At 34.0% G+C, this 24,493-nt stretch overlaps 3 protein-coding genes and 1 pseudogene across 14 annotated transcripts; 1 reads left to right on the forward strand and 3 right to left on the reverse strand.

The window, feature by feature from the left end:
• Positions 1 to 1,229: 1,229 nt before the first annotated feature.
• Positions 1,230 to 7,359, forward strand: TOC1 (CCT motif -containing response regulator protein). Of its 2 annotated transcripts, XM_083076734.1 has the most exons (7): positions 1,230 to 1,932; positions 2,512 to 2,584; positions 2,699 to 2,860; positions 2,966 to 3,099; positions 4,021 to 4,188; positions 5,031 to 5,127; positions 5,988 to 7,359. In XM_083076734.1, exons 2-7 carry the CDS (start codon positions 2,545 to 2,547, stop codon positions 6,935 to 6,937), a joined length of 1,551 nt encoding a protein of 516 aa, XP_082932860.1. In that variant the 5' UTR covers positions 1,230 to 1,932; positions 2,512 to 2,544; the 3' UTR covers positions 6,938 to 7,359. The 2 variants fall into 2 exon arrangements, with proteins under 2 accessions (XP_082932860.1, XP_020211166.2); XM_020355577.3 differs by lacking the exon at positions 2,512 to 2,584 and having other exon boundaries at positions 1,233 to 1,932.
• A 1,818-nt stretch (positions 7,360 to 9,177) lies between these two features.
• Positions 9,178 to 12,333, reverse strand: LOC109795989 (vesicle transport v-SNARE 13). Of its 9 annotated transcripts, none has more exons than XM_020355581.3 (6): positions 12,179 to 12,332; positions 11,811 to 11,927; positions 10,750 to 10,808; positions 10,484 to 10,675; positions 9,883 to 10,053; positions 9,178 to 9,526 (listed from the first exon to the last, which is right to left on the reverse strand). In XM_020355581.3, the coding sequence occupies exons 2-6, from the start codon at positions 11,902 to 11,904 to the stop codon at positions 9,374 to 9,376; spliced, it is 669 nt and encodes a 222-aa protein (XP_020211170.1). In that variant the 5' UTR covers positions 11,905 to 11,927; positions 12,179 to 12,332; the 3' UTR covers positions 9,178 to 9,373. The 9 variants fall into 9 exon arrangements, with proteins under 9 accessions (XP_020211170.1, XP_020211167.1, XP_020211171.1 ...); XM_020355578.3 differs by having other exon boundaries at positions 10,750 to 10,826; XM_020355582.3 differs by having other exon boundaries at positions 11,811 to 11,923; positions 12,179 to 12,307.
• A 5,080-nt stretch (positions 12,334 to 17,413) lies between these two features.
• On the reverse strand, positions 17,414 to 20,801 carry LOC109795987 (putative phospholipid-transporting ATPase 9; annotated as a pseudogene). Its single transcript, XR_014434552.1, has 5 exons — positions 20,660 to 20,801; positions 20,450 to 20,578; positions 20,283 to 20,339; positions 20,092 to 20,184; positions 17,414 to 18,343 (listed from the first exon to the last, which is right to left on the reverse strand). The product of XR_014434552.1 is annotated as a putative phospholipid-transporting ATPase 9 (transcript).
• Positions 20,802 to 21,521: 720 nt separating this feature from the next.
• LOC145958961 (pentatricopeptide repeat-containing protein At5g15010, mitochondrial-like) lies at positions 21,522 to 24,493 on the reverse strand. Of its 2 annotated transcripts, none has more exons than XM_083076732.1 (2): positions 24,372 to 24,493; positions 21,522 to 23,590 (listed from the first exon to the last, which is right to left on the reverse strand). In XM_083076732.1, the coding sequence occupies exon 2, from the start codon at positions 23,322 to 23,324 to the stop codon at positions 21,522 to 21,524; it is 1,803 nt and encodes a 600-aa protein (XP_082932858.1). In that variant the 5' UTR covers positions 23,325 to 23,590; positions 24,372 to 24,493. The 2 variants fall into 2 exon arrangements, with proteins under 2 accessions (XP_082932858.1, XP_082932859.1); XM_083076733.1 differs by lacking the exon at positions 24,372 to 24,493 and adding an exon at positions 24,045 to 24,297.

Genomic DNA, 24,493 nt, shown 5'->3' on the forward strand with positions numbered 1-24,493 from the left:
AACATCTCATTGAGCAAATTTCTAAACCAAACAACATAGGCTAAAAGCTCACTTAGCCAATCGATTATGTTGAGTGAAACTAGAGGGCCCAAAAATAATGCAAGTGTTTGGCTTAGCAAACAATAGTTCATCACATTTTGCTAAGCAATACTATCTTACTCAATGAGAATTCATCATTTTCCTATAGATTCATCCCATGAAGGCTCGTTGAGTGAGAAAACTCAAGAACTTTATACTAATAGGGATTTTCGGTGGCCTCATCCACTCCCCTTCCCATCCACAACAAGACTCACAACTTGTGAATACCAAAACTCTCTTAAGAAGCCAAATACAACTACAAATAGAGTCAAAATCACCCTTCTCAGATAGGACCTAAAATCTAGACTCTTTAATAGAGAAAATAAACCAATTCTCAGCAAATTAACATCTATTAAGTTTCTATCTCAACCATATAACACAAACATACAAGTATTAAGTTTCTCTTGCTTCAAATTAGTTTCCTAAAAGTTAAAATGAAGATGAAGAGAAAGGTTTCCTAAAACCCCAAGTAATGACTTCTCTCAACTTCTTCACAATAGCTAGATCTTTGCTTTAAGGATTCTCCTTTAACTATCAATACTTTTATTTATAACTTAGGGGAGATTGGAGACTCGTAGAAGGATCAAATGAAGAAAATGTCTCCTTGTCTCTCAGAGACACTCTCTAATTTATCTTTATAGAAAACTTAAGATAAAATTTATGAGGTTTCACTTTTTTTTTCTTTCTATATTAACCTCATTATTTTCCCTTCTATTTTTATTTTTTTCTAAATTATAAAACTATTGCTTAACTCCAAAGTCCTCTCACTATTAACTCCTTTCAACAAAACAGTAGAATATATAAATAAGACATATAATACAAAATATAGAAAAATAACATTTTAATCATTTTTGTATTTTTGATCCTTATAATTATCTATTATTCCTGTTAAGACTAAGATATTAAATTTATAAAATTATAGAAAGAAAAGAAAGTAGGTATAAAAATTAAAATGAAATACTTTTAATTATAAAAATTAAAAAATAAAATTTATGAACATCTTCCTCGTACACAAACTTATTATTATTACATAATAATTGAACATTGGAATTCCAAAAAATATCGTCCAATAGATTTTATTAGGAGAGAAGAGCAATGGGATATTTTGGACACACATTGATTCTTGTTCATTTTGGTCGAATGAGAAAGATATGCAGATGACGTGGCCTCCTCTCTATCTCTACCCAACTATCCAGACCCTCTCTCCTTTTCCATTGCACTTTTCCCCTTTCCTTTCCACGTCTCCCTACGCCACGCCCCCTGCGCACGTTAGCACCCCCTTTCTCATTTTCCCATTTATGCACCCCCTTCGCCTCCCTCAATCATAACCAACCATCCTTTCCTTTTCCTCCAACCCATGCTAACGTGCGCCATCTGAACGCCGGCGTTTGATCTCCCTCACTTCTCTCGTTGCCGCTTTATTCGCTTCATGAGCGTCGTCGTTTTGATGCTAGGGGTAGAGGGTTTCGGTTTTTATTTTATTTGGGGGAGTTGTTTGGTAAGTGAGTGAGTGAGTTTGTTTTGAAAATTTTATTTTTTGGTTGGAAAGGGTGGAGACTGAGGAGATTAGTTTGATGAGAGTTCTATAGCGTCGTCGTTTTGATGGTGGGGTTAGAGGGTTTTTGATTTTTTTTTTCTTTGGGGGAGTTGTTTGGTAAGTAAGTGAGTGATTTTTTGTTAAAAGTTTTTATTTTTGGTTGGAAAGTATGACTATGGAGACTGAGGAGATTAATTTGAATATAGAGAGTGGTGATGGGTTCATTGATAGGAGTAAGGTGCGGATTTTGTTGTGTGATAACGATTCCAAGAGTTCTGAAGAGGTTTTTACGCTTCTTTTGAGGTGTTCTTATCAGGGTATGTATGTACGGATGAACACTCAAATCAACCCCTTTTTTATTTTTCGTTGATTTTTGTGCGTTGTAGTCTTTACTTGCTGTGTTGTTGTTATGTCATCTTTCAAATTCTGAAGGAAAAAAGAGTTTTTTTTTTTTTTTTTTTTTTGGGCTGGGTCTTGTGAAAAATGATTTAATCTGAATTTGTTGCTAGATAGAGGTTAACTGTGGATTCAGATTTTGTGGGTGAGTTGGGAACACTGAAAGAGGTTAACTTGAATTTCATCAAGTCAAGTTTGACTATAGTTTCTTTTGAAGCTCAGTTTGTGTTCTTTTCTTTGTGCTATTGTTGAAGTATAATGAGTGGTTGGAATTGTCATTTTTGCTATTTCACCTTTGAGACCCATTAGTTGATGTACGTATGTATGTCAAAGATAAGGGCAAGAACAATGTTTGGTTGTAATAAGATAAGATAGGTTTGTTTAAGACCTGGCAGTGTGATTGCTTGCTGCAACTTTTACATGTATGAGCTTTTTAGATTCTAGATTCTTCTCATGTGCTTTAATTTTGAGGTTCAAGTTTTTCTTTTTTCTTTCAACAGTCGGTGGTATGAACATGCAGAGAAGTTTTTTCTATGAGTGAAAATGCCTCAAGTGGTGATTTCATTGAATGCTGTATGATACATACTGTGTGATGCAGTTTGGCTGGTTTGGTTTAAAGATTATACAATTTATGGCATGCTTCTGAGATTTTATACAATAAACCTCTTCATTGTCTATGCTTCACAGTTACTTCGGTGAAGTCGGCGAGACAAGTGATTGATGCACTGAATGCAGAGGGGCAACATATAGATATCATACTGGCTGAACTTGACCTTCCGATGAAGAAGGGCATGAAGATGTTGAAGTACATAGCACGGGATAAAGAGTTACGCAGAATTCCTGTAATAAGTAAGCTTTGGCTCTTTATTTTGTTAAGAAACCCGTGAGACTCTTGAATTTAAGTAAATTATATTCTGCTCCTCATCAATGTTTTGAATATCTTGTTTTGATAAGTGATGTCCGCACAAGATGAGGTATCCATTGTTGTTAAGTGCTTGAGACTTGGAGCAGCAGACTATCTAGTAAAGCCTTTACGCACTAATGAACTATTAAATTTGTGGACGCACATGTGGAGACGGAGGCGCATGGTTCGTATCGGTCAACTTCATATTTATGGATGTTCCCCATTTTGTGTTCTTTAATCCTATTATTATTTTTTCATCTCTGTTGATGCTGAGTTGATTTGCATCTGTATTTAGAGCTGTCGACTTTTACCATCACAGCCATTAATTTTTTAGAAATTAGGTTGTCAAGATTCAAACCTTATGCGCCATGGTTTGGATGACACATGAATGCTCCTTAATTATATGTATAAGATATTATACATAATTGTTTGGTATACTAGATGGGTATAATATATATTTAGCATTTTGAAAGTTTTTTTTTTGGAGGTTGATATGGCCGATCTACATTCTACCAAAAGTTGTCGAGGTTTATGATTTGGCCTGTCAGTTTACATTATTTCCTTATAACAACCATTTGCCTAATTTTGAATGGAATTATTGTAGGAAAATACTTGAGATTTTGTAAGAGCCACTTTGCATACCAATTATCAGGCTACCTCATCTGTTGTGCAATCTGTGCAACAGTTTAGGGTCAGCCAAACACTGTTAGTGACACAAGTAATTAAATCAAAATGTTCAAGGGAGTTTGAACTTTATGTCTGCTAGCATCACACAGACATCAATTATAGTTAGTAGTTTCATTTTGCATTGTATGAAATCATGTTATGTTTACGTTGGAATTTGTCAGATGGTAAAACTTTGGATTTTGGGAAGTAAGCGACCTTGATTTAACAGATTTCATATGTAAACACTTAACATGGATGATGAATCAACCATACAATGCATGGGTTATATAATGTTATTGGGGTGGCCTCTACCCTTTACCCTATCTCAATTATGCACTTTGCATATAAACATTCATGAAACTCTTCTCTGGATTTGCCAATTCATGCTTAGACCTTCCTGATTTAAGATTGAAATTTTGTTTTATATCTATGCTGGCAGCTTGGACTTGTAGAGAAGAACATCTTGAATTATGACTTTGATCTGGTGGCATCAGACCCTAGTGATGCCAATACAAACAGTACCACCCTGTTCTCTGATGACACAGATGACAAGTCCAAGAGAAACACTAATCCAGAGGCAGGAATATCAGTACAGCAAGAGCAAGAGGTGAATGTTAAAAGAAAACGTATTTAAATAATGCAAGAATGTAATAAACAATGAGATCAACATGATTACAAATCAAGAAACTTTTGCATCATGGTAAACTGTGATTGTAAATTTATCTATGAAGAGGTGATACTATTTTTGAGCTTACTTTGCAAATATTTCTACCCTTCAGAATATGAACTTTGACATTGACATGTTTTTAAGTTCAGATATTGCCTTTCATTGTTAAGGTGACATCAAGTCTGATGATGTATAGAGATTAAACTATAAAAGAGAAATGAGTCAGAATTATGTGTAGAGCCATTATTTATATGTGGAGTGTGTTAGAGACTTAATATAAAATGGAGTAGAGTTTGGTCCATGTTATCCATGTTCTTCTAATAAAAAGTTGTAGGTGGGTTGTTTGTTATTCATGCCTCAAGCCTAAAGGACTGTTGCCATCCCGCATGAGGGGGCATGTTAGAGATTTAATGTAAAATCTATTTGTTAGGCTTTACCTTACAGCTTAAGCTTATTGGATAGTTTATTCATATGTCAGTTTGTAGAAAAATGCTGATGTGCCCTGTGCACAATAACGCTTAGAGCCATTGGGTTTCATGTGGAGTATATGGAGAAGTGGTAGTTTGCCTCCACACAGATCCAGAAGTAATCCAGTAGTTCAGAAAAGGGATGCAAGTTATTCGCAAGTGTAAATGGGTTTAGGTTTAGAATTTCTCTAATACCTTTTATCTGCCAACTACTGTTGTTTAAGCTATTGGTAGATGATATTATATAGCTGCTAATAACTTAAATCAGAAGTTCTGTACTATGGGGTCATTTATGTATATAATTTATCTTTTCAGTCGACTATTGCAATTGCTGCTGCTGTTGAGGAACCTCCAAATGCTCATGCATTAGAACATCAGCCTGATGTGGATGGAGTTAATGATCACAGAACAGGTATGCTTCTTCTCTTCATTTGACCTTTTTTAAATCCCAGAAATTCTATATTGATTTTTTGTGATGAGTATGAAATTATACAGTGTAGCACCAACCAGTTCTGCGTATGTTGTAAGATTTCATTTTGAATACCATAAGGGGACTTAAATGGCTACAAACTGTTGGAAAGCTGCCTTAATTGTGGTCCCCTCTAGCCTTCCTTGCGGCAATCTTTGGGCTGTCTTAATTGCAGTGTTGAAAGGGGTGTGTTTAGTCTCACATTAATTAGAGATATGGCCTAAGTAGTGTTTATAAAGCTTGGACAATCCTCATCTTACAAGTTAATTTTGTGGGGATTGAGTTAGTTAGGTCCCAAGTCCAACTTCTAAGATGGTATTAGAGTTTATTCTAGATTTTTTGTTGGGCCGGTTGCATGGTCAGACTCTAGGTTGATAGTCCTGGGGTGTTGGAAAGCCATCTTAATTGCAGTCACCATTGACCTGCCTTTGTTGTGATTTGTGACTTCTTTGTTGTGTTTAAGTTTGGGTGATCCTCACTTTACAAACTAATTTTGTGAGGTTGAGTTAGGTATATCCCATTTGGCCATTTCTAAGACAAACTTTGGTTTTCCCCATCTTTCTCACCTGGTAGCCAATCTTGGTATGTGAAGTATATCTGTTCAAGTAACTTGTAAAAAGTATGGTTGTTCATGTAGCAGAATCACTTATTTGTAGCTTGACTTTAATATGTCCATAGTTTCTAATTCTGAAAAATGGCTTCAATCTGAATGGAATGAGTTCCTGAGGTTGAACAAAATTTGACTTGTGCAAAAACCCGTTTCAGTTTAATTGTTTCCTCTCTGATTTGCTTTAATTTTGTAGGTCATTTTTCATCTGGTCCAAAGAAGAGTGAACTAAGGATTGGGGAGTCATCAGCCTTTTTCACGTATGTCAAAGCATCAATACTGAAGAGCAATTTTGAAGGGGTTGTTAATGTTGACAATGGTGCTACACATGTGAGGATGGAAGTTACGCATCAAGCGCGTGCTCAACAAGGGGTTAGTGACCTTCAAGTGCATGAAAATGGAGAGACGTGTGAAAGTCAATCGCAAGATGACTTACCCAGCAGCAATAGTATGCCTGATTCTTTCTCTATTGAGAGGTCTTGTACTCCACCTGCATCAATGGAAGTTTCACAGCAAAAGCACAACAAGGAAGAAAATTTACATCAGGGTGTGATGCATCCGAGAAATGGGACTCATTGTTCTGAGCTTGAAGTATCTGGCATGACCTCCCAACATGCTTATCCATATTATATTTCAGGAGTTGTTAATCATGTTATGATGCCTTCATCAGCACAAATGTATCAAAAGAATATCCAGGACCTACAGAATCATCCTAATACAGCAATGCTTGCACAGTACAATCATCTTCCCCAAGGTGGTCCTCATGGAACGGGGATGACATCCTTCCCATACTACCCAATGAGCATATGCTTGCAACCTGGTCAGATTCCTACACCTCATTCATGGCCTTCATATGGAAGCCCAAGTTCATCAGATGCAAAATTGAGTAAAGTTGATAGGAGAGAAGCAGCATTGATGAAGTTCAGACAGAAAAGGAAAGAGCGCTGCTTTGATAAGAAAATTAGGTATGTTAACAGGAAACGACTTGCTGAAAGGCGGCCTCGGGTAAGGGGACAGTTTGTTAGAAAGATGAACGGTGCTAATGTGGATCTTAATGGGCAGCCTGCATCAACTGAATATGATGATGATGACGAAGAGGACGAGGATGATCAGGGAGCAAGAGATTCATCTCCTGAGGATGTTTGAGTTTGTTAAATTGCTTGTTTGACTCAGCGACCAGGGGCCCATCAATTCCTTCCTGTATTGAAAGTTGCTACCAAAGCATCAATTGATGAGGCATGTGCTCTCATGTAACTGGGGTGCTGATCCAATGTGTGCACCCTCATCATTTATAGTTGAATCAAGCTCATGCTCGGTCATTTTTGAATACCAGTTTATTCAATGATCCGTCCTACTGATGAGAGCTACCTCCTGCTGGTTGTGTCCAATGCGGCTGAAAGTATCATGCTTAGTTTTATTGAAACAGTTACAATTACAAGCAGGTTGTTCCTGCTTATGTTTATGGAGAAATATCAAGACGTTTAAAAAACTGACATGAGAAATGAGTTATTTGTCTAAAATTTAACTTTCAAAGTTTCACAACCATCCAAATCATTTCGCCTCCCTAATTTTCTGTGTATTTTGTTTTTGGTTTACCCGGAGGATTGTTAGATCTACTACTATCCGAAACTTTAGAAGTTTTTTTACCTTCCTATTTTTCTTCTTATAAATAGATTTTACCCCGTCGACATATTTTCCTCTTGTTGAGATTAATTTTTAAAGGGTAATTTTTTTTCAAATACTTGAATCTGAAAGGTAAACCAAAGATTACATGCTAAAGGGATGAGGCCATTTTTCTCGGATTTAACCCCCATAGATTATAAACTGTTACGTTGATACAAATAATATTAAATGTTTAAATTCAAGATTAAAATGGCTGGATTCGGTGCTTCAACAATAGTGAAAGTCAAATAAAATTTCATATTTATTTAAAGTTTGTCAGTAGCTGAGTGGTCTACTTTTGTGTTACTAAACTATGGATGGTTTGAAACCACTCCCAAGTGGGCATTATAAAATGTATCAGGAATCCAATTAATAAGCTTTTAGTCATCCAAATGTAAATATACAAAGATTCTAATTGGGAGAGCAAGTTAACCAAATCAGCTGGTTCGATGGCACTATTAAAGAGGATCTGGCGTGAATATTTTTTAGTCTCGAACTAAGTGGATTATATTCTATGAAAAGTGGAATTTCAACAAAAATGGGGATTGTTTACTATTGAATATGAATTGTCAATTTAATGAATCAAACAACATATTTGGCGACTAATATTTCTAAATAGCCTTATACTTGATGAATAAATAGCTAACTATTATATATATATATATATATATATATATACGAGGAGAGATCCGTTTACTCCGAGAGTAAGTTAAATTAATGAAATGAAGTATCAAATAATTTTCAAATTTTTTAAAACTTTACACAGTTGATCTATGCATTAAGAACTTTAAATTCAACAGTTAGAACATTGAAATTTGATGTAGAATAAGATTTATTGAACGTAGTAAGTATATTTAGACTTACTCCTAGAATAAACAGATCCCTCCTATATATATATATATAAATGAGGGTTTAAACGACACCAGTGTAACTTTTATTAAGTGTTACACCACTCAATAACTTTATATTAATTTTGAATTTTGAAAATCCAACTGTTAGATTAAAAGTTTATATCTCTTAGATCATATATATCAAATTTTGTTAAATTTGAACAACAACTTGAAGTTAATCAAAATGTTCATATTTTAATGTATTTTAAAATGAATATATTACGTCAATTTTGTTTTATGAGAATGAAGTATCAAATCATCTTGGATTAATATAAAATTTTGGATATATAATATAAGAGATATGAACTTTCAATCTAACGGTTTGATTTTCAAAATTCACATTTAATATAAAGTTATTGAGCAGTGTAACACTTCGTAAAAATTACACCGGTGTCGTTTGAACCCTCCTCATATATATATATATATATATATATATATATATATATATATATATATATATTTCGAGGTATAAAGTGTATTTGTTTTTTCATTTAATACTTGATATTGTTATTAGAATGATTTATAAAATAATATAGAAGAAAGTATAGCATTGATCTTCCGCAAAAGATGCTACAGCAGGCAGATCCCTTTTAAAGTCGTTCATTTCTTATTTTGGATCATGCCGCATGTCATGAACAGGAGATTAATAACTGATATACATATGATGTGATAAAAATACATGTTTGAAACTCTAAAAAAAAATATAATGTAAATCTTGTAATGCGTGTAAATATATTTATTAACAACAATTTGCTGTTCCATTATCCACTTCGTTTTTTTTTTTCGCATACTGACAATATTTCTATTTTATTTTATTTTTTGTATAGGCCAGTATAAAGTATCATAGAATTGATTGAACAATGATGCATCGAAGGAATGCATAATGATAAAATTCTCATTTGCGCTTGCGCAAATGAAAGAATTTTACATGTAATAAGAGAAATAAGTGAGAACCATTGCTCACACAACTCTTCAAACACCGTCACATTGTTGGGCTCCAATCTGTGATATACGAAGCAAAGATAGTAGGCTAATGGGTCAGCTTGAAATATAAAATGATTATAATTGCAAGGACCAGAGCTATCATTAAGGAGCCAACAATCCATTTGTTTCTGCTCATCCTTCTTGACATGGCTGACAAAATCTTCTTGCTCTTGCTAATGTTATCATCCACTCCATGGAGCTGAATGGGGAAAAATTTTTAATATTTTAGCCTCGACAACTTACCTGGACTAAGGTATAGGGTAAACCACATCTGACATGTCTGAGGTCATATTGTCACCGCACACGGAAATTTTAAGTAGTGAAGTGCTTATAAATATCAGCTAGTTGAGCTTGACTATCATATTCTAAGAGTATATTTGGATATAAGATTAAAAATGTAAAAAAGTTTCTCTGCAAAAAATAAAGAATTTTTTTCAATAAAAAAGCGACCAAAAGCTTTTCTAAGTTAATATCCAAACAAGTTTTAAATCATCTAGAGGAAAACGGGGCCAATACATTACCAAGTGAAATTAAGAACTCTTAGGTAAAACTTACTGTCGTATGGGCGTGGAGTAATGATTGACGTTGTTGATGCAAATCTTGGAGGATAGACACACCAAGCTCCTCTGTCTCCAGCATTGTTTTTCTGCCCTCCTTTATTCTATCACTGGACTGATTTAGTCTTTCAGTAGACATCAAAAGCCTTCCTTTTTGATCGTTTGATACCTGTCCTAGCATCCATAAGTAGCTATTAGAATGCACAATAAATGAAAAGAAGCTAAAATATTCAAATCTATCCATGCAATGTATAGTTCATTGCTCATTGCAAATATCAAAGAATTCAAAGTTGAGATTCAAAATATCTACATCATGCAATGTTTCCCGCTCTCTCCAACTCAAAAAAAAAAAAAACAACATACAACACTTAAGTCATCTAACGTTTTATACATGTGGACATTACTGGTCAACTTTGGCTTGAAGACAATCCACCACTTTTACTTCCAAAAAGCCAAATAAAAGTTACCAGCCAGTCAAAGTCTCGGATCTCCCACCTAGTATCTTCATCTTCTTACATGTATTAGTAATCTAAGCCCCAGTTCAAAATAATAACATTGACATCTATTCATATCTGAGGAAGGATATATAAGATAGATACCGCCAGTGTATCGACCCTTCCTGACTCCAACAAATCATCACGAGCAGTGAGACTGACATTAGATGATGTCGTGACTCTTTTAACTTCACTTTTCAAATTGTTCAAATCAGTTTTATATTCCCTTAACTTGGCAAGAAGAGCTGCCTTCATACTTGGCTGCAAACTCCGAGCCTCAAGGTCCATTTTCCGAATCTGAAAATATTCAAGCAGCAATGATAATAGAGTCAAACATCAGGAGGAAAAAGAGAAGAGAAGTCCCATCATACCAATGTATCAGCATCATCTAGTCCAGCTTTTATATCAGAAAGTTTCTGCTTCTTCTGTTCTGCAGCACAAATAGTAACTGGCAAACATCAGACGGAGAAAGCTACAGTTATTTTCCTTCTTTTCTTTTTTTGGTGTGTGCGATGGGGGTGATAAAAAAATTGCATCCTTAACAAATAAGCTTAATCCTCTTCAACGAAAGCTACATCCATGATTCAATATATAAATAAATTAGGCTTAATATGTTTTATTCCATTAAATTTAAGATAAATTTGTTTTTAGTTCTTTAAATTTAAAATTTATTTTTCTAGTCATATAATTTCAAAAGAAATATGTTTTAGTCCTTTGAGCCACTAATAACATAACTGGTAGTAATGGATTGAGATAGTTATGTTATATCAACTAGATTTAATATAATATTTTTACTAATAAAGATACTAGTATGTAGATTTTGTCTGACAATATTTGATTGATTCATTAACGACATTTGAGCAGAGAGACTAACATAAGATATTTTCAAATTATAAGACTAATAAAAATTAATTTTAAATTTGAAAGACCAAAAATAAATTTACCTCATACTTGAAGGATTAAAAACATATTTAAGCCAAAAAATTATCACATGGGTTCTTCAACACTCATTTCCCCATAGTTGCATCCGCTGAAACTAGCAAAACAAGAAATTTAAAAGGACTAAATTTAGGAACAGTTCTTTAGGTGCAAGTGTTGTCCTCTAATCAAGATTAGAGTTTCAACTTTTTATTAAACACCAATTTCAATTGTGCAAGTTATCCATTCCAATTTTAATTTTAATAGAAAAAAAACAACACTAGAAGCATCTAAAGAATTGCATCCAAGTACTGTCCAATTTTAAAATCATACAAAAGGCAAATTTCTATCATTTCTTCAAGCCGCAGTGCAGTAATTATACAATTCCCCGTCAACCCAACCCGATCATTAGATTTTACAACGCTGTTCCTGATCCTATAGTTTTCCAGCAGGACCAAAGAATCAATAATCTCAAAGTGTTGAAGAGTGTGTGTGAAGAAAGAGATTGCATTACCTCCATCAAGAGCAGAAGCCGCAGTGCAATGCCGCGAAAGATTCGCTGATAGCTCACAGTATTGACGCTCGTACCCTTCAAATACCTCACTCATTGTTCCTAATTTCTCTGCCCTACCTTCTCAATTCCAATCAATCAGATCCAATACAAAAATTGTAAACAACGACCTCAATTACTCACACGTTAATTTCAAACACACACATTTATAAACTTTTGTATATTCTATTCCACAATTCCTATGTATATTTATGTTTTCAAAATTTTGCAGATAAATCGAATCTCAGAAAATAACTAGCAATTTGACGAAATAGATAATTAGGGAGATGAATGGACATGAAAAGGAGATAGAGGCTGTCGGAAAAGCTTACCGGAGAATGATCGGTGGTTCGCCGGAGATTGATCGGAGGAGAGGTGGCGGAGAAAGCAACGAAGCTAGCCCAAATATTTCAACGAATCAATCGAAGAAGAAGAAAGGAGAACCATAGTTAGTTGGGTTTCACCCAACTTGTGAGTATTTACGCAATTGCCATGGAATTATTGGATTGACATTTCTGTCCTCAACCCGAAGTGTTTAATTACAAAAGTACCCTCTCGTTGGATTAGAGCACGGAAAAACGTACTTGTTGGGAGAGGGTTCATGAATCATGACTTAATTCACACTATACTCCTCTTATATTCATATTAGATTCATTTGTCAAATATTTTTCTTAATTTTGTAGAACATGTATAGAGGACAATCCAGTTCAGTTGAAAAAACTTCATTAAACTTTAAAGATAATAAATTTTTTTGTATATAATTTGTTTATTTAAAACTCAAACTAAAAACTATTAAGTTGAAACAATATTACCTTAATTTGCATATGTAATATTTATTAAATAAATTGAGTTAAAGAATTTTAAAGAATTTATTTAGTTTAAAATTCAAAGTTAAACTATGAAAAATGTTTTTATATTTAGTAGACTATTTTTTTTAGAAACTACAGGTAATATAAAAGATAATTTTGTTTGAATTAAATAAAATTATTATAAATGACATAGTTATCTTTTAAAATATTTAAGACAACTACATAACTATTATTTACACTCAAGATCTCTAATTAGATTGGAATAATCTCATGTCAATCTTTTTAATGCGCTTTTTTAATGTGTATGATGGTTAAATTATTGAATTTAAATAGAGAGGAAACAAAATACATATAGGGAATTTATTCTAATTCCCTTAAAATCTCCTTGAATTACATCTAATGCTTACACATAAGGTTGTTTTTCTCACCTTTCACAATTATGTAAGAAAAATATCAATATAAGAAGAAAAAAAAAATATAACTTTAAGTTGTAACTTATAATAATGGAAATGTATCACTTATAGTCATTATTATTAAAAATACTAAATATATAACAAAGTATTTAGATATTTAGAGAAATAGAGGTTATTCTAGTTTTAGTCATTTTTTAAATTCATTAGATAATGAAACACCACATGCATATTATTATAATAATCCTTTATTAATTATTTTATTAAGAACTAATAAAATATGTTTATTATGATTCAAAATAATCGACTATTATTTTATAATAACTTTATATTATTAAAAATAATAATTAAATTAATAAAATAATTAAACCAATCATAATTATTATATGAATTACATGATATTTTTTTTCAACAAATTAAGCTTACAAATATTCTTAGAGGACAAGAAGACAATATTTTTAACTTTACAATTATTACAATACTTTTCTAAGCAACCATTTTTGAGCAGTATTCTCATGAAGCATTTAGATACAATCATCTATGTACATGGTGATTTTTGTGAGAAGGTTTTCTAATGTAAATCAAAAGCAATTTAAAAGTTTTTATTTTAGATTTAATCATGACAGATTTGTGTTCCACCATTATGATGTGCAACTTGTTGCAATAGGTTATGTCTACCACTATATTTTATTTATTTGTGTAATACTCCGGTTTTCAAAAGATAAAACAAAAATAAGAAATTATTTAATTAGAGTATTTTTAAAGTTAAAAGTTAAGTTAATTGGATTTCATGACTAATGGTTAAAAATAAAAATGACCTTTGAAAATAAAGAGAGCTAAGTTATTTGGTTTTAGTTTCTATTAGTTAGTGATGACAAATAAACTTATACATGTGAATTATGTCCAAACTTGTTCCGCCTTTGTTAAGAATATCATGTTTGATTGAACACGAGTATGAGTAATATCGATTTATTAAATTGTGCATGGGTATAGGTACTTACCCACTTCATATGACCCCATCCCAATCCTTACTTTAAATTTGTAGAAATTTAATTTACCTTTTTTAGAATTTATTTGAAATTTATATAATTCCAACTCTATTATAAAGTTATGTTAGATAAAACTTATTTAATATAATTTTGTAATTGTTACTCTAAGTTGGAATTATTATTATTATTATAATATATTTTTTATAAAAAAATAATTAATTTTTGGACAAATACGATATCCAATATCTGACGAAGATGAAGATGAGATACGAATTCTACACTCGTTAAATATGGGGACGAGGATGGATATATGATACGAATTTGGGGATAAGGATATTGAAACCCGAACTCGCGCTATCTTGATGTCATCCCTACTAGTAGCCCAATAGACTTGGTTAAATAAGAAGTAGAGTTATTAGTTAGCCTAATACTCTCTTTTTGTTCTTTCTTTTTGGGAACACTCTCTTGTTGTTAGAACCACATGTGAAGGAACTTAGAACTAGAGGAGGGGGAAATCACACTTTAGCACCCTTGCCTCTGTGGAAACATTTTCGAAGTTAGGAGGAGTAACTTATTTTGCTCATGAATGTAGAATAAATTTAATTATTGAGGTTGTCTCTCAACCCCATAAGTTCTATAATTGTATGTGTTTAGAGGGTTTTGAGTACCCTAAAAGTGTGATGGATTGTATAATTATCCATTAACTAGCTTTGTGGATAACTAGATTATATCTAGTCTTGTCCCTAGTATGTTTTTGTGATGGGCTGGATTGTATGAATAGACTTTAACTTATATTACCCTAATTTGGTACTTTAGCATTCATGAGGTTGACAAATGGAATTAATTTTAATTATGTGATAATTGTTTCACCAATTGAATTCTTTATATTTAAAGGAAATAAGTAATTTGTACTTTATTTAGTTAGATTTAAGATTCGCGATATGCAACTTACAAATTTGCTTTCGCATTGTTTGGGCATGTAGGGGTAAGAGGACGAGGGCTAATAAAAGCATATACATGTACGTGGTGACCACAATCGTGCTCATTTTAAGTTGGGTCATGTTGATTGAACCACAATCGTGCTAGCCTAGACTATTCTCCTCTTCTAAAGAAAAAAAGTGAGAATATGAGCACAAGCGTACTAAGGGTGGCATGATCGTGCTCGAAAACAAGGTGGAGTTGTGAGAAACTAAGTACAACTATGTTTATTCTCATTATGCTTAGCACAATTGGCCCCCGATCGGCAAGATTTGCCTTTAGGACTTAGTTATAAAGAAATGAAAGGAATAAAAGAACAAGAGAGAAGACTTAAAATAGGAGCACAAATTAATATATATATATATATATATATTATAGAGTCTAGGACAATTGAAGAGTATATACACATGAATCATGTGAATAGTGAAAAATAGTTGAAGAATTGACTATGTGACAATTGAATAATTGAACCCCTTTTGAGACAATTGATAGTTAAGATTGTTAGAAGCATATGTATTGCTTCATGTATCATTTTCATAAAAACTATTTTATACATGGTATTGGTGTGAAAGTCAATGTCAAGGTCACTTGGTGATTACTGTATTAAGACCTTGGGGTTAGTTTGGTTTGAGAACCCCAGTCACACTTTATGATGAGTATGAGTAGACTTTGTGCGACCATGAGACCCCGATGCGCCCTTGTAAATCTTTTCCCTAATTAAAGTGTTTAGTGGCAGACACCTTTAACCAAGTGACTATTTATTGGCATGTACTCCTAAGTTATTTTATGAGCTTTCGAGCGTCGTGTGTTTTTAAATAATGCCACATGCATATTTCACAACATGCATACTACATCTTATATCTCTTTTATGTGTTTGAATATAAAATGTTATATTATTGTTATGTATTTATAATGTTTAAGATTGTCCAACCTTATTTTACAACAAGAGTATGAGTAAGATATATGTCTCTCTTTTTTGTTTGTTTGTCTTTGCTTTTATTTGGCCTAAACGTCATTTGCAAGTTATGATTAATTAGATGTTGAGGTAAATGATAAAGCTTAGACCTCTGTGGCTATAGTTTTGGATACCATACTTTGATTGGAGGTGATCTCGAGACTTAAAAATATTGCTTTAGTTGTTTTAATTTATTTATATTTAAATTATTTAGTTATAAAACTTATGTATAACCTTTTGAAGTGATAAGCTGATCTTTAAAATATTTATTATCGATTTTTAATTTCATTGTACCGGTGAAAATATGGACTTTCTACCTTACAAAACATATAAAATATTTAGAAAATTCCTTTGTTTTTATTTTGAATTGTGAAAAATCCTATATTTATTATAATAATCATATAGGGTAGAGAGAGTCACAAGTTGGACCTCTAGATGGCCAAACTGACTTTTGATGTCTTCATGTGAGTTGTACATAATTCAATCTTTGAAATTCAGGCATCAGACTCATGTTGTTTAGAGCTCTACAGGCCAAAATATCTTCAAAAAAATTGCAGTTGTATCATATTGTCAAGGCATAACAGCATCTACAACTTCATGTCCAATTATGTCCATGATCTAAGCCATACCAGATGACATATTTTTTTTGAAAGATTTATATCTTTCTTCAAGATTTCCATAGCAACAAGTTCGTCTCAAACACGGTTCTAAAGACCAAGATATGTCCTTTACAAGTCTCTCTTTTTGTTGATGAAGCAACATTTTGAGTCTGTTGCAGTAAACTACTTGTGCAGTACTTCAGAACATTCTAAGGTTCTATTCTAGACTAATAGAAGATAGTTCTTCTAACTAGGATATTTTCCTACACATGTTGCTTCTTTATGATATATATTCTGTTTACATTGCTTTTTCATGATTGCTCCTAATTGTTCTATTCAGAACAATGTTCTTGTTCTTGAGCGTGATTCCATCGCATGGCTAAAACATTTTTCTTCTTTCTTTGAACTTACCGAGTTCATTTCGGTATACAACCTAGAACATTTTGAATTCATTATAGCTATTTGATTAACTCACATTATTCTAAGTTCTCATCAATTGTTCTTTATCGAACTTGTCTTTTTGAATACACTTAAGCAAACTCATTACTCATTAGCACACTTTTTCTCAGAAGGCCTATGATGTTTTCAAAAGGTTTGTCATAATTAAAAGGCTTATGACTCAACAATCTTTTTTTTTTTTTTTTATGACAAACCTTTGAACAAGTTCTGGTTGAATGCTCGAAATACTTTATTCCCTACAATTTATGCCTTGCTCATTTGCACATTGAAACAAGTAACCCTCTTCCTCACGACATTCCAATAATAGTTTAATTAACTGTAATCAAAATTCAAATAGGCGATGCCACATGACCATGTTTGGAAAAAGATTCTATGAAAGTAATTGTTTCTTATTCCAAAAATAAATAAATAAACAAAGAATCTTAAAAATTCGAGAGACCATTTTCCTAAAATAGATCAATCCTAACACACCGAATGGTATATCACAGATTACATTTCTCAACTACAATCTCGTTATATTAATTACACTAGATAGGACCCACTCTGTCTCATTCTCAACCGTTCCAAATTCCATCAGGGCCTGGGCCATATACTATAATGTTTTCAGTCAAACAGTTATAGCTCTTTAATACACCCTGTTGGATGTCAATATACAATATATTATCTATGGTTAGTAATTCTTTCTCTACAATGGTTAGCGTTAGCTGCAAAATGTGCTGTTGAACTCACAGTTGTTAGCAGCAATCATGTTTGCCTCACCACATCACAGTATTCTATTCAGGATTATTTGTCTTCGACTCATACCTTATCCATTGTACCATTTGGTGATACATGGGGAAGAACCACATCTGAATTACTGAGCATGAGAAGGATGGTATAAGTGTTGAGATGACCACAAAGAATGTCACAACCCAAAAGAAAGGAGATGGGGCGAGAGTTTCAATGAAAACTTTGTAAACATTTGTAGAAATGCTTGGAGGCATTGCTCCATATGCCAGGAGGAAAAGATACCAGAAAGCAATGGAACCCCAGATGAAAATATGTTGTATCAAGGTAAAGTAACGTATAGAAAGTGCCATCTGCAAGTTCACAACCCAAACCACGCAAGTATACATCGTCATGCCTAGCATATCCCTGCCAGCAGTTCTTCCCTGCTCATCAAAGGCCTGAGGCTCAATTGCTTTTGTGCAGAAGAAAAATATCATTGTGGCACTAATAAATCCATTAAGCATCCAGCTAAGTATTAGACGCCAGCTAAAGAGGACGTTTTGCACACCTTCTTGGTATAGGATAGGAAACTGCCACATTAAACAGAAACAACAATGAATGATCAATCACTCACCAGAGAAACAAGTTGATGCTTATTAGATTTTACTTTGGAAACAACCAAGTTGGATTTACCTGTTATGCAATATATTAGATAAATCCTTTAAAATTGGCTTCCGAGGTGATGGGGACAAAATGGCACCATGAAGGTGAAAAAGCAATTAGGTCTAGGGGAAAGATAGATATGATGTTATTTTATAAATTAGAGAAGGGTTCTTGGTTGCATTCTTTATTTATTTTTATTTTTTTGTCTGTGGCTTCTCTTGTTTCCATTTCTCAATTATTAATGCAAACATGAGAACATATTAGGGCCCTTATGGAATATATTTTTGACACCATAACGGACAAGAAAAGGAGAAATTCTCTATATTTAGTACCTAACCCAATCTAATCTCGACTCGCTTACACCCCTCGCTCGTACCCTCTTCAAATAGAAATTCCCAAATTCAATTATGTTAAAATAAATTATATCAGAATAAACCATAATTTGAAGAAAAAAAAATCATTAGGATAGAATTATAAACAAATCTTTGGAATCTAACAATAAGGCATAGGTATTATAGAGAGGATTCTTTACTGTACAACCAAACAAAATACTACTAATCATTGAAACTAAACTGGTATTCATTGTACATTTACCTGCCGTGTGAATACAGAGTAGACTGTATCAACAATTAAATACTATTGCCCATCTGGTACGAAGGTAAAATACTATGTACAACTCATTCTGTCAGAAAACCAATAATGACCTATATTATTGGTGAAGTATGTATTTGGATTTGTGTTCCTCTGATCATTTGTGGTAGAGTTCTCTACTAAGAAAATAAAGCAAATGCATTTTTTACAACTGTTTTTACTTATCTGATTGTTCTAGGAGAGCCCCTTATCCTCCTTCGTTTCAGACTTTTTGATATAGTGGTGAGCAACTCAATAAACTTTGTCATATCAATTAACTACTAGCTCTGTAATGTAACCAATAGTGGGATCACGTTGTGCCTTTTTAGAAAAACACAATATCAAGCCCCTAACTGAAAGTTCAGGAATCAAAATCAAAGCCCAAATAGTGCACAGGACTAAAAAGTCCAATATAGTATTTTAAACTTCTGTGTAAGCAAGTTGGTTACAATTCCAGAAATTTTGCAGCTCAGAATGTTCCTTTGTGTAATATGATATAATGATAGCACTAAACTATGTACCTGGTAATGCTATACCACAAACTTAATAAAATATATAGATAAACAGGATGTGTAAGAACGTGGAGATAAACTACTTCTGAGCTAAACAACAACATCAAAGTCTTATCCCACTAGGTGAGAACTACTTCTGAGCGAACTTGTCTCAAAAATACCTTCATCAACATAACACTCCACTCAATAAAAGAAAGTTTGCTCACAATTGATCTTTCAACCCCACCTCCATTCCACTCAAAATAATGAATCAGAAACCAAAACCTCATTATACATTATTCAAATCCCACAATCACTATAAGCCATCAAGTAAATTCACAATCTGATCTATGTTAACAAAAGCTAGTCAATTCTCTTATAGTCCCTGTGCAATCTGTTCTACTCTTTTAACTATACGATCTATGTCAGTAAAACATTGTTAATTCTCCCTAGTCAGGATGCATTCTTGATGTGTAAATAGTGAATGGCAAAAAGGCCTAAAAAAATTTAAAGCAATAGCCAATTACAAACAACATTAAGTTCGTATACCATACCCATTGATAAGCACCTTCTTGAGTTCCATCCAGCACTGTAACAGCATCAACGTCGGATTTCAGGCTACTCCTGTCCTTAAGCAAATCCCTTACCTTAAATCAAAAAAATTCAAAGCAACAAAAAGTTAAAACAAAAGAAATTGCACATAGCTGTTAAAACCATTGAAATAGAGAGACACAGTAGCAGTCACCGCTTGCAAGATCCTATCCGAGGTATCCCCTTCCAAAGCCCTCAAACCCGCAGTTGCCTGCAATAGCACATGGATTCAGCACAAATCTCCCTTCAGAGAAACCCTGACGTAAATTAACACACACATCAATTCAGTAAACACAAACATAACAAAAATAAACCACCCACCCCAACTCGAACCGGTGTCTTGGATCGCAATTCACGAGGAACAACACTCTCCGCTTTATCCAAAAGCGAAACCAAAGATTCCGCTGCCTCTTTCGGATTCTGAGCGTACACACTCAAACCCGGTTTAATCTACAAAATACAAACCTACACTATCAAACCAAAAACACAAGCAAATAAATAACTTAATAAACAAAAAGGGCACCAAAATACCTCCATGGTGTTTTATTCTATCAGTTATCTCCATCTAACCGATTGACAATCATGACACCCTTTTAAGACCTGGTGTTGGGGTGCAGGATAGGTTAAAGTCAAGCAAAGAAGCCTGAGTCAGATCAAATAGTCTCAACTCTCGATGCTACTTGACTTATGGCCCTTGGGAAAATAGCATGTTTGCAAGGACTCTAACAACCCAAAGACCAAAAGCCAGAGGACATACTAGATCTTATGTCCTAGAAGCCAGAACCAAATACATGAAAATAAAAGATGCTCCATTAGCTCCATTAGGCCCTGCAGCATAAAAAAACTAATGGAAGCCCAACTCAAGGAGTCAAGGTGCATAGTCAGATTTTCATGCAGCTTCATAGGTTGTAATGAATTTCTTCAGTCAACGCATGTTAACTTCTTGTGTTTAATTTTACTTCCACAGTCGATTCTACAATAATATGACCCTGCATTGCAAGCAACTATCAATTCAAATTTTTCTCTGCAATCAAAGGGATCACAGCAATGGCTTGAGTTTCTAGCTCCAGTTGCGGAATTTATACCGAACTCGTGAGGAAACACACAAGTACCTGAGTTCAGCTCTAGTATTTCAACATTCACCCAGGTTAACTGCTAGTAAAGGAGCAATGACGTTTAGATCACTATAATCTGACAACTAGCAAACTTGGGTTGTTATGAATTGCACAAACCTTGTAGCTCTCGTGATTAGTAAGTTGAAGTCTGGTTATAAACCAAGAATAGAGCATGCCATCCACTTATATACATTCAAATTTAAAAGGTATGCTGGCCAACAAGCATCATCTTCATAGATAAAGTACTAGTGTCATTGAAACTCTTGTCAAATAAGGATTTACTGCTCCCAAAAAGAAAAACCCCGTTCTCTTGTTACTCTTCTGGTCTCAGGTTCCTGAAGATAAGCTTTTTCCCTGTCAAATTTACTTGGTACGGCCTTCACTTTCTTTTTAAGAGTATCATTTTCCAGTTGATTAGGTTCTAAATCTGTCTCCTGGCCCTCTATTGCCGGTTTCCTAGAAACCCATGCCTGAAGCATTTCTTCAGTCTTTGGTTCAGGAAGGAAGCCTTTCTCTTCCATCTCTGCATAATATCTGTATGCTTGCTCCAACTTTCCATTGAGAAACAGCCCATGAATCAGTACTATATAAGAACTTCGATCATGGCTGATGCCATCTTCTCTCATTGCATCCCATATCTTGAATACATCATCAAGCTGGCGCCAGCGGCAAAACTTTCTTATCAACATTATATAAGTCTCAATGGTTGGGTAGCATCCCAGCTCTTTCATCTTGTCCAAGAGCTCAAATACTTCTTCCTTGGTCCTTAACATACGGAAGAAAGCATGAAAAGTTTGAATTGTCGGGGATAGGCGCCGCTCCAGCATCTCATCAAAAAGTTGTTTTGCTTCATCAACTTTGTGGGCCTTGCAGAGAGGCTTGATCAGGGAGTTGTAAGTAACAACATCTGGAGTTACATTGTTCTCTTCCATTGTTGCAATGATATTGGCAGCTTCTTTCACAAGCCTACCCTTTGCAAGAGCAAAAATGACTGCATTATAAACCTTCCTATCTGGAGTGATCTTCTTTTTCTTCATCTCATCAAACATCCTAAGCACCTTATAAAGTCTAGAAGATTTTGAATAGCAAGATATGATACTTGCATAGGAGACAACATCGTGTTGGATCCCTCTCTTGCTCATCTCCTGCCATATTCTTTCTGCCTGAGAAACACTAACAATCAGATTACACCATCCATTCAGAATGATGTTAAAGCTTTTGATGTCAAGTGGGAATACATTCTTGTTGCAGAACAGTAAGTGTTCAGCATCTTGCACATTCTTATACCGACAAAGGGCAGAAAGAAGGCTTTGAAATTCCTCTAGCCCAACATGAAAGTTAAATCGTTTATAAGCGTAGAAAGTATTGATAGCTCTTGCAACATCATGTACAGCACAGTATCTCCTGATCATAATCAACAGGGTTTGAGGAGTGACAAGAGATGGACCAGTTCTACCTCCTCTCATTTCCTCAATTAATGTCCAAGCAGTATCAAACTTCCTCATCTTGCCAAGGATACAGATCATAGAATGGTACTCGCGAACCGAATGAACATACCCAGAGTGCTTGCCAGCCCACAAGAAAAATGTGAAAGCTGATTCCCAATCATTGCGAGTTCTCGAAAGGACCTCCACAACCACCTCTGATGATAGCACAACACTGCAATGCTCAAGCTTGTGCTTAATTTCAGATGGTCCAGAACCCACTTCATGCATTATATCCAAAATGATTTTAACATCTTGGGCAATAGCATCATCCCTTAAATGTAATTTTTTTTTGCCATGACCATCATCCTCATCCTCATCCCCATCATTATCATCATCACTCAAGTCCTCATGTGCAGGGGCATCAGTTACCACCCCAAGGCTTCTGGTTGAAGATGAAGCAGAAAAGTGCCTAACTGAGAAACCAAATTTTGGTAGTGCAAAGAAAGTTTCAGACTTAAAAGGGTTAAAGAAATTGAAAATAGCACTCATAACGGGCTCCTCTACTACATGACAGTGATTAAACGCGAGTGAGTTATGGCCGATGCGTGATAGCACACCAGAGAAAACGGGTAAGTTAAATCTGATTCTGATCATGATTGACAATAAGCAATGCACACTTCAGTCTATCGAAAGCTGATAGAGCGTCAAAATAAGATATCCCAAATTTCCTAGGTTAAGGTTGAGCGAAAGGTGTTTGTGAAAATGACCAAGAGAAACTCAAAGCTAACATTACTCGTAAATCAAAAGTCTAGACGTTAAGCAGGAAAGTGAGGAAGCGAAACACGATTCTACTGATCAAAGTTGGGCCACTCCTTCTTCCTTGTCTGTTGAGAAGTTTTTGTTGATATATACGAGGCAACCTAAAGAATGGAGCATTTTAGATTGGGCCCAATTGAGATGACAAAAGAATCTAGACAGATGATAAACACACCTCCACTCTTATATAAACACACCCCTTTTTTAAAAAAATATATATAAAATATCTAAATTACCCTTAAAAAAAAAATTCTTAATTTTACACCCCCTTCCCCACATCCCCTTGCCCGCACCCCCTTCCCCTTCCCCGCATATCTTCCCATTGTGTGTATGACATAAGTAAACTTGCGTGACCTTTTCGAAGAAAGCAAACTAAATCTTGAAAGCAATCAAAGTTAACAGTAATAACTAATAGCTATGTTTCTCACAAAATCTGCTAGTTCAATCAGATTGAAAGAGAAAAAGAAAGAAAATAATTTCCAAAAGAAGTTCATATATGAATATAAATGCAGAAAGGTAGATGAAGAAAATTTTATCACGCAAATCATTAAACTTAACTCCAAAGTTTTACTCTGACCCTGGAATATGCCGAAGTAACTATTTTGTGTTCGTATTTGTACTAATTCTTGAAAGACATACCAACTAAAGTAGAAACAAAATCATAGGCCACCCATAATAGAATATCTCTGTCAAGAAATAATAGAATTCAAATTATATAAAATCTTAGATTCACTTCCACTGTCTCGAATCATCTCAGTTAGATTTGTTAAAGAAATTACGCAAAGCCGCAAAGGGTATTGAGCAGTGACGAAACTGTGAAATCGAAATAGATAAAATTGCAAACCAAAAAAAAAAAAAAAACAAACAAAGATTTCAGATCAGTACATTGTTTATCCATGATGAGTTCCAAACCCTCATATTCACCTGTCACTGACAATAGAGCAAATAATACCATCCTTAAGATTAATTGCAATGTCTGATTTTAGATCAGTACATTGTTTGCGAGG

This window comes from Cajanus cajan, chromosome 6 (genome assembly GCF_000230855.2).
Source record: "Cajanus cajan strain Asha chromosome 6, NIPB_CcT2T_4, whole genome shotgun sequence".
Lineage (NCBI taxonomy): Eukaryota > Viridiplantae > Streptophyta > Magnoliopsida > Fabales > Fabaceae > Cajanus > Cajanus cajan.

Excerpts from the sequence above, each read along its gene's own strand:
- TOC1 (XM_020355577.3), top strand. The coding sequence starts at position 1,785 with ATGACTATGGAGACTGAGGAGATTAATTTGAATATAGAGAGTGGTGAT. Across the intron at positions 2,861-2,965 it reads ACGCAGAATTCCTGTAATAA|TGATGTCCGCACAAGATGAG; the intron begins GTAAGCTTTGGC and ends TGTTTTGATAAG. Across the intron at positions 3,100-4,020 it reads TGTGGAGACGGAGGCGCATG|CTTGGACTTGTAGAGAAGAA; the intron begins GTTCGTATCGGT and ends CTATGCTGGCAG.
- LOC109795989 (XM_020355578.3), bottom strand. The coding sequence starts at position 11,904 with ATGAGTGAGGTATTTGAAGGGTACGAGCGTCAATACTGTGAGCTATCA. Across the intron at positions 10,054-10,483 it reads GAAGGGTCGATACACTGGCG|GTATCAAACGATCAAAAAGG; the intron begins GTATCTATCTTA and ends ATGCTAGGACAG. Across the intron at positions 9,527-9,882 it reads TACTCCACGCCCATACGACA|CTCCATGGAGTGGATGATAA; the intron begins GTAAGTTTTACC and ends TTCCCCATTCAG.
- LOC145958961 (XM_083076732.1), bottom strand. The coding sequence starts at position 23,324 with ATGATCAGAATCAGATTTAACTTACCCGTTTTCTCTGGTGTGCTATCA.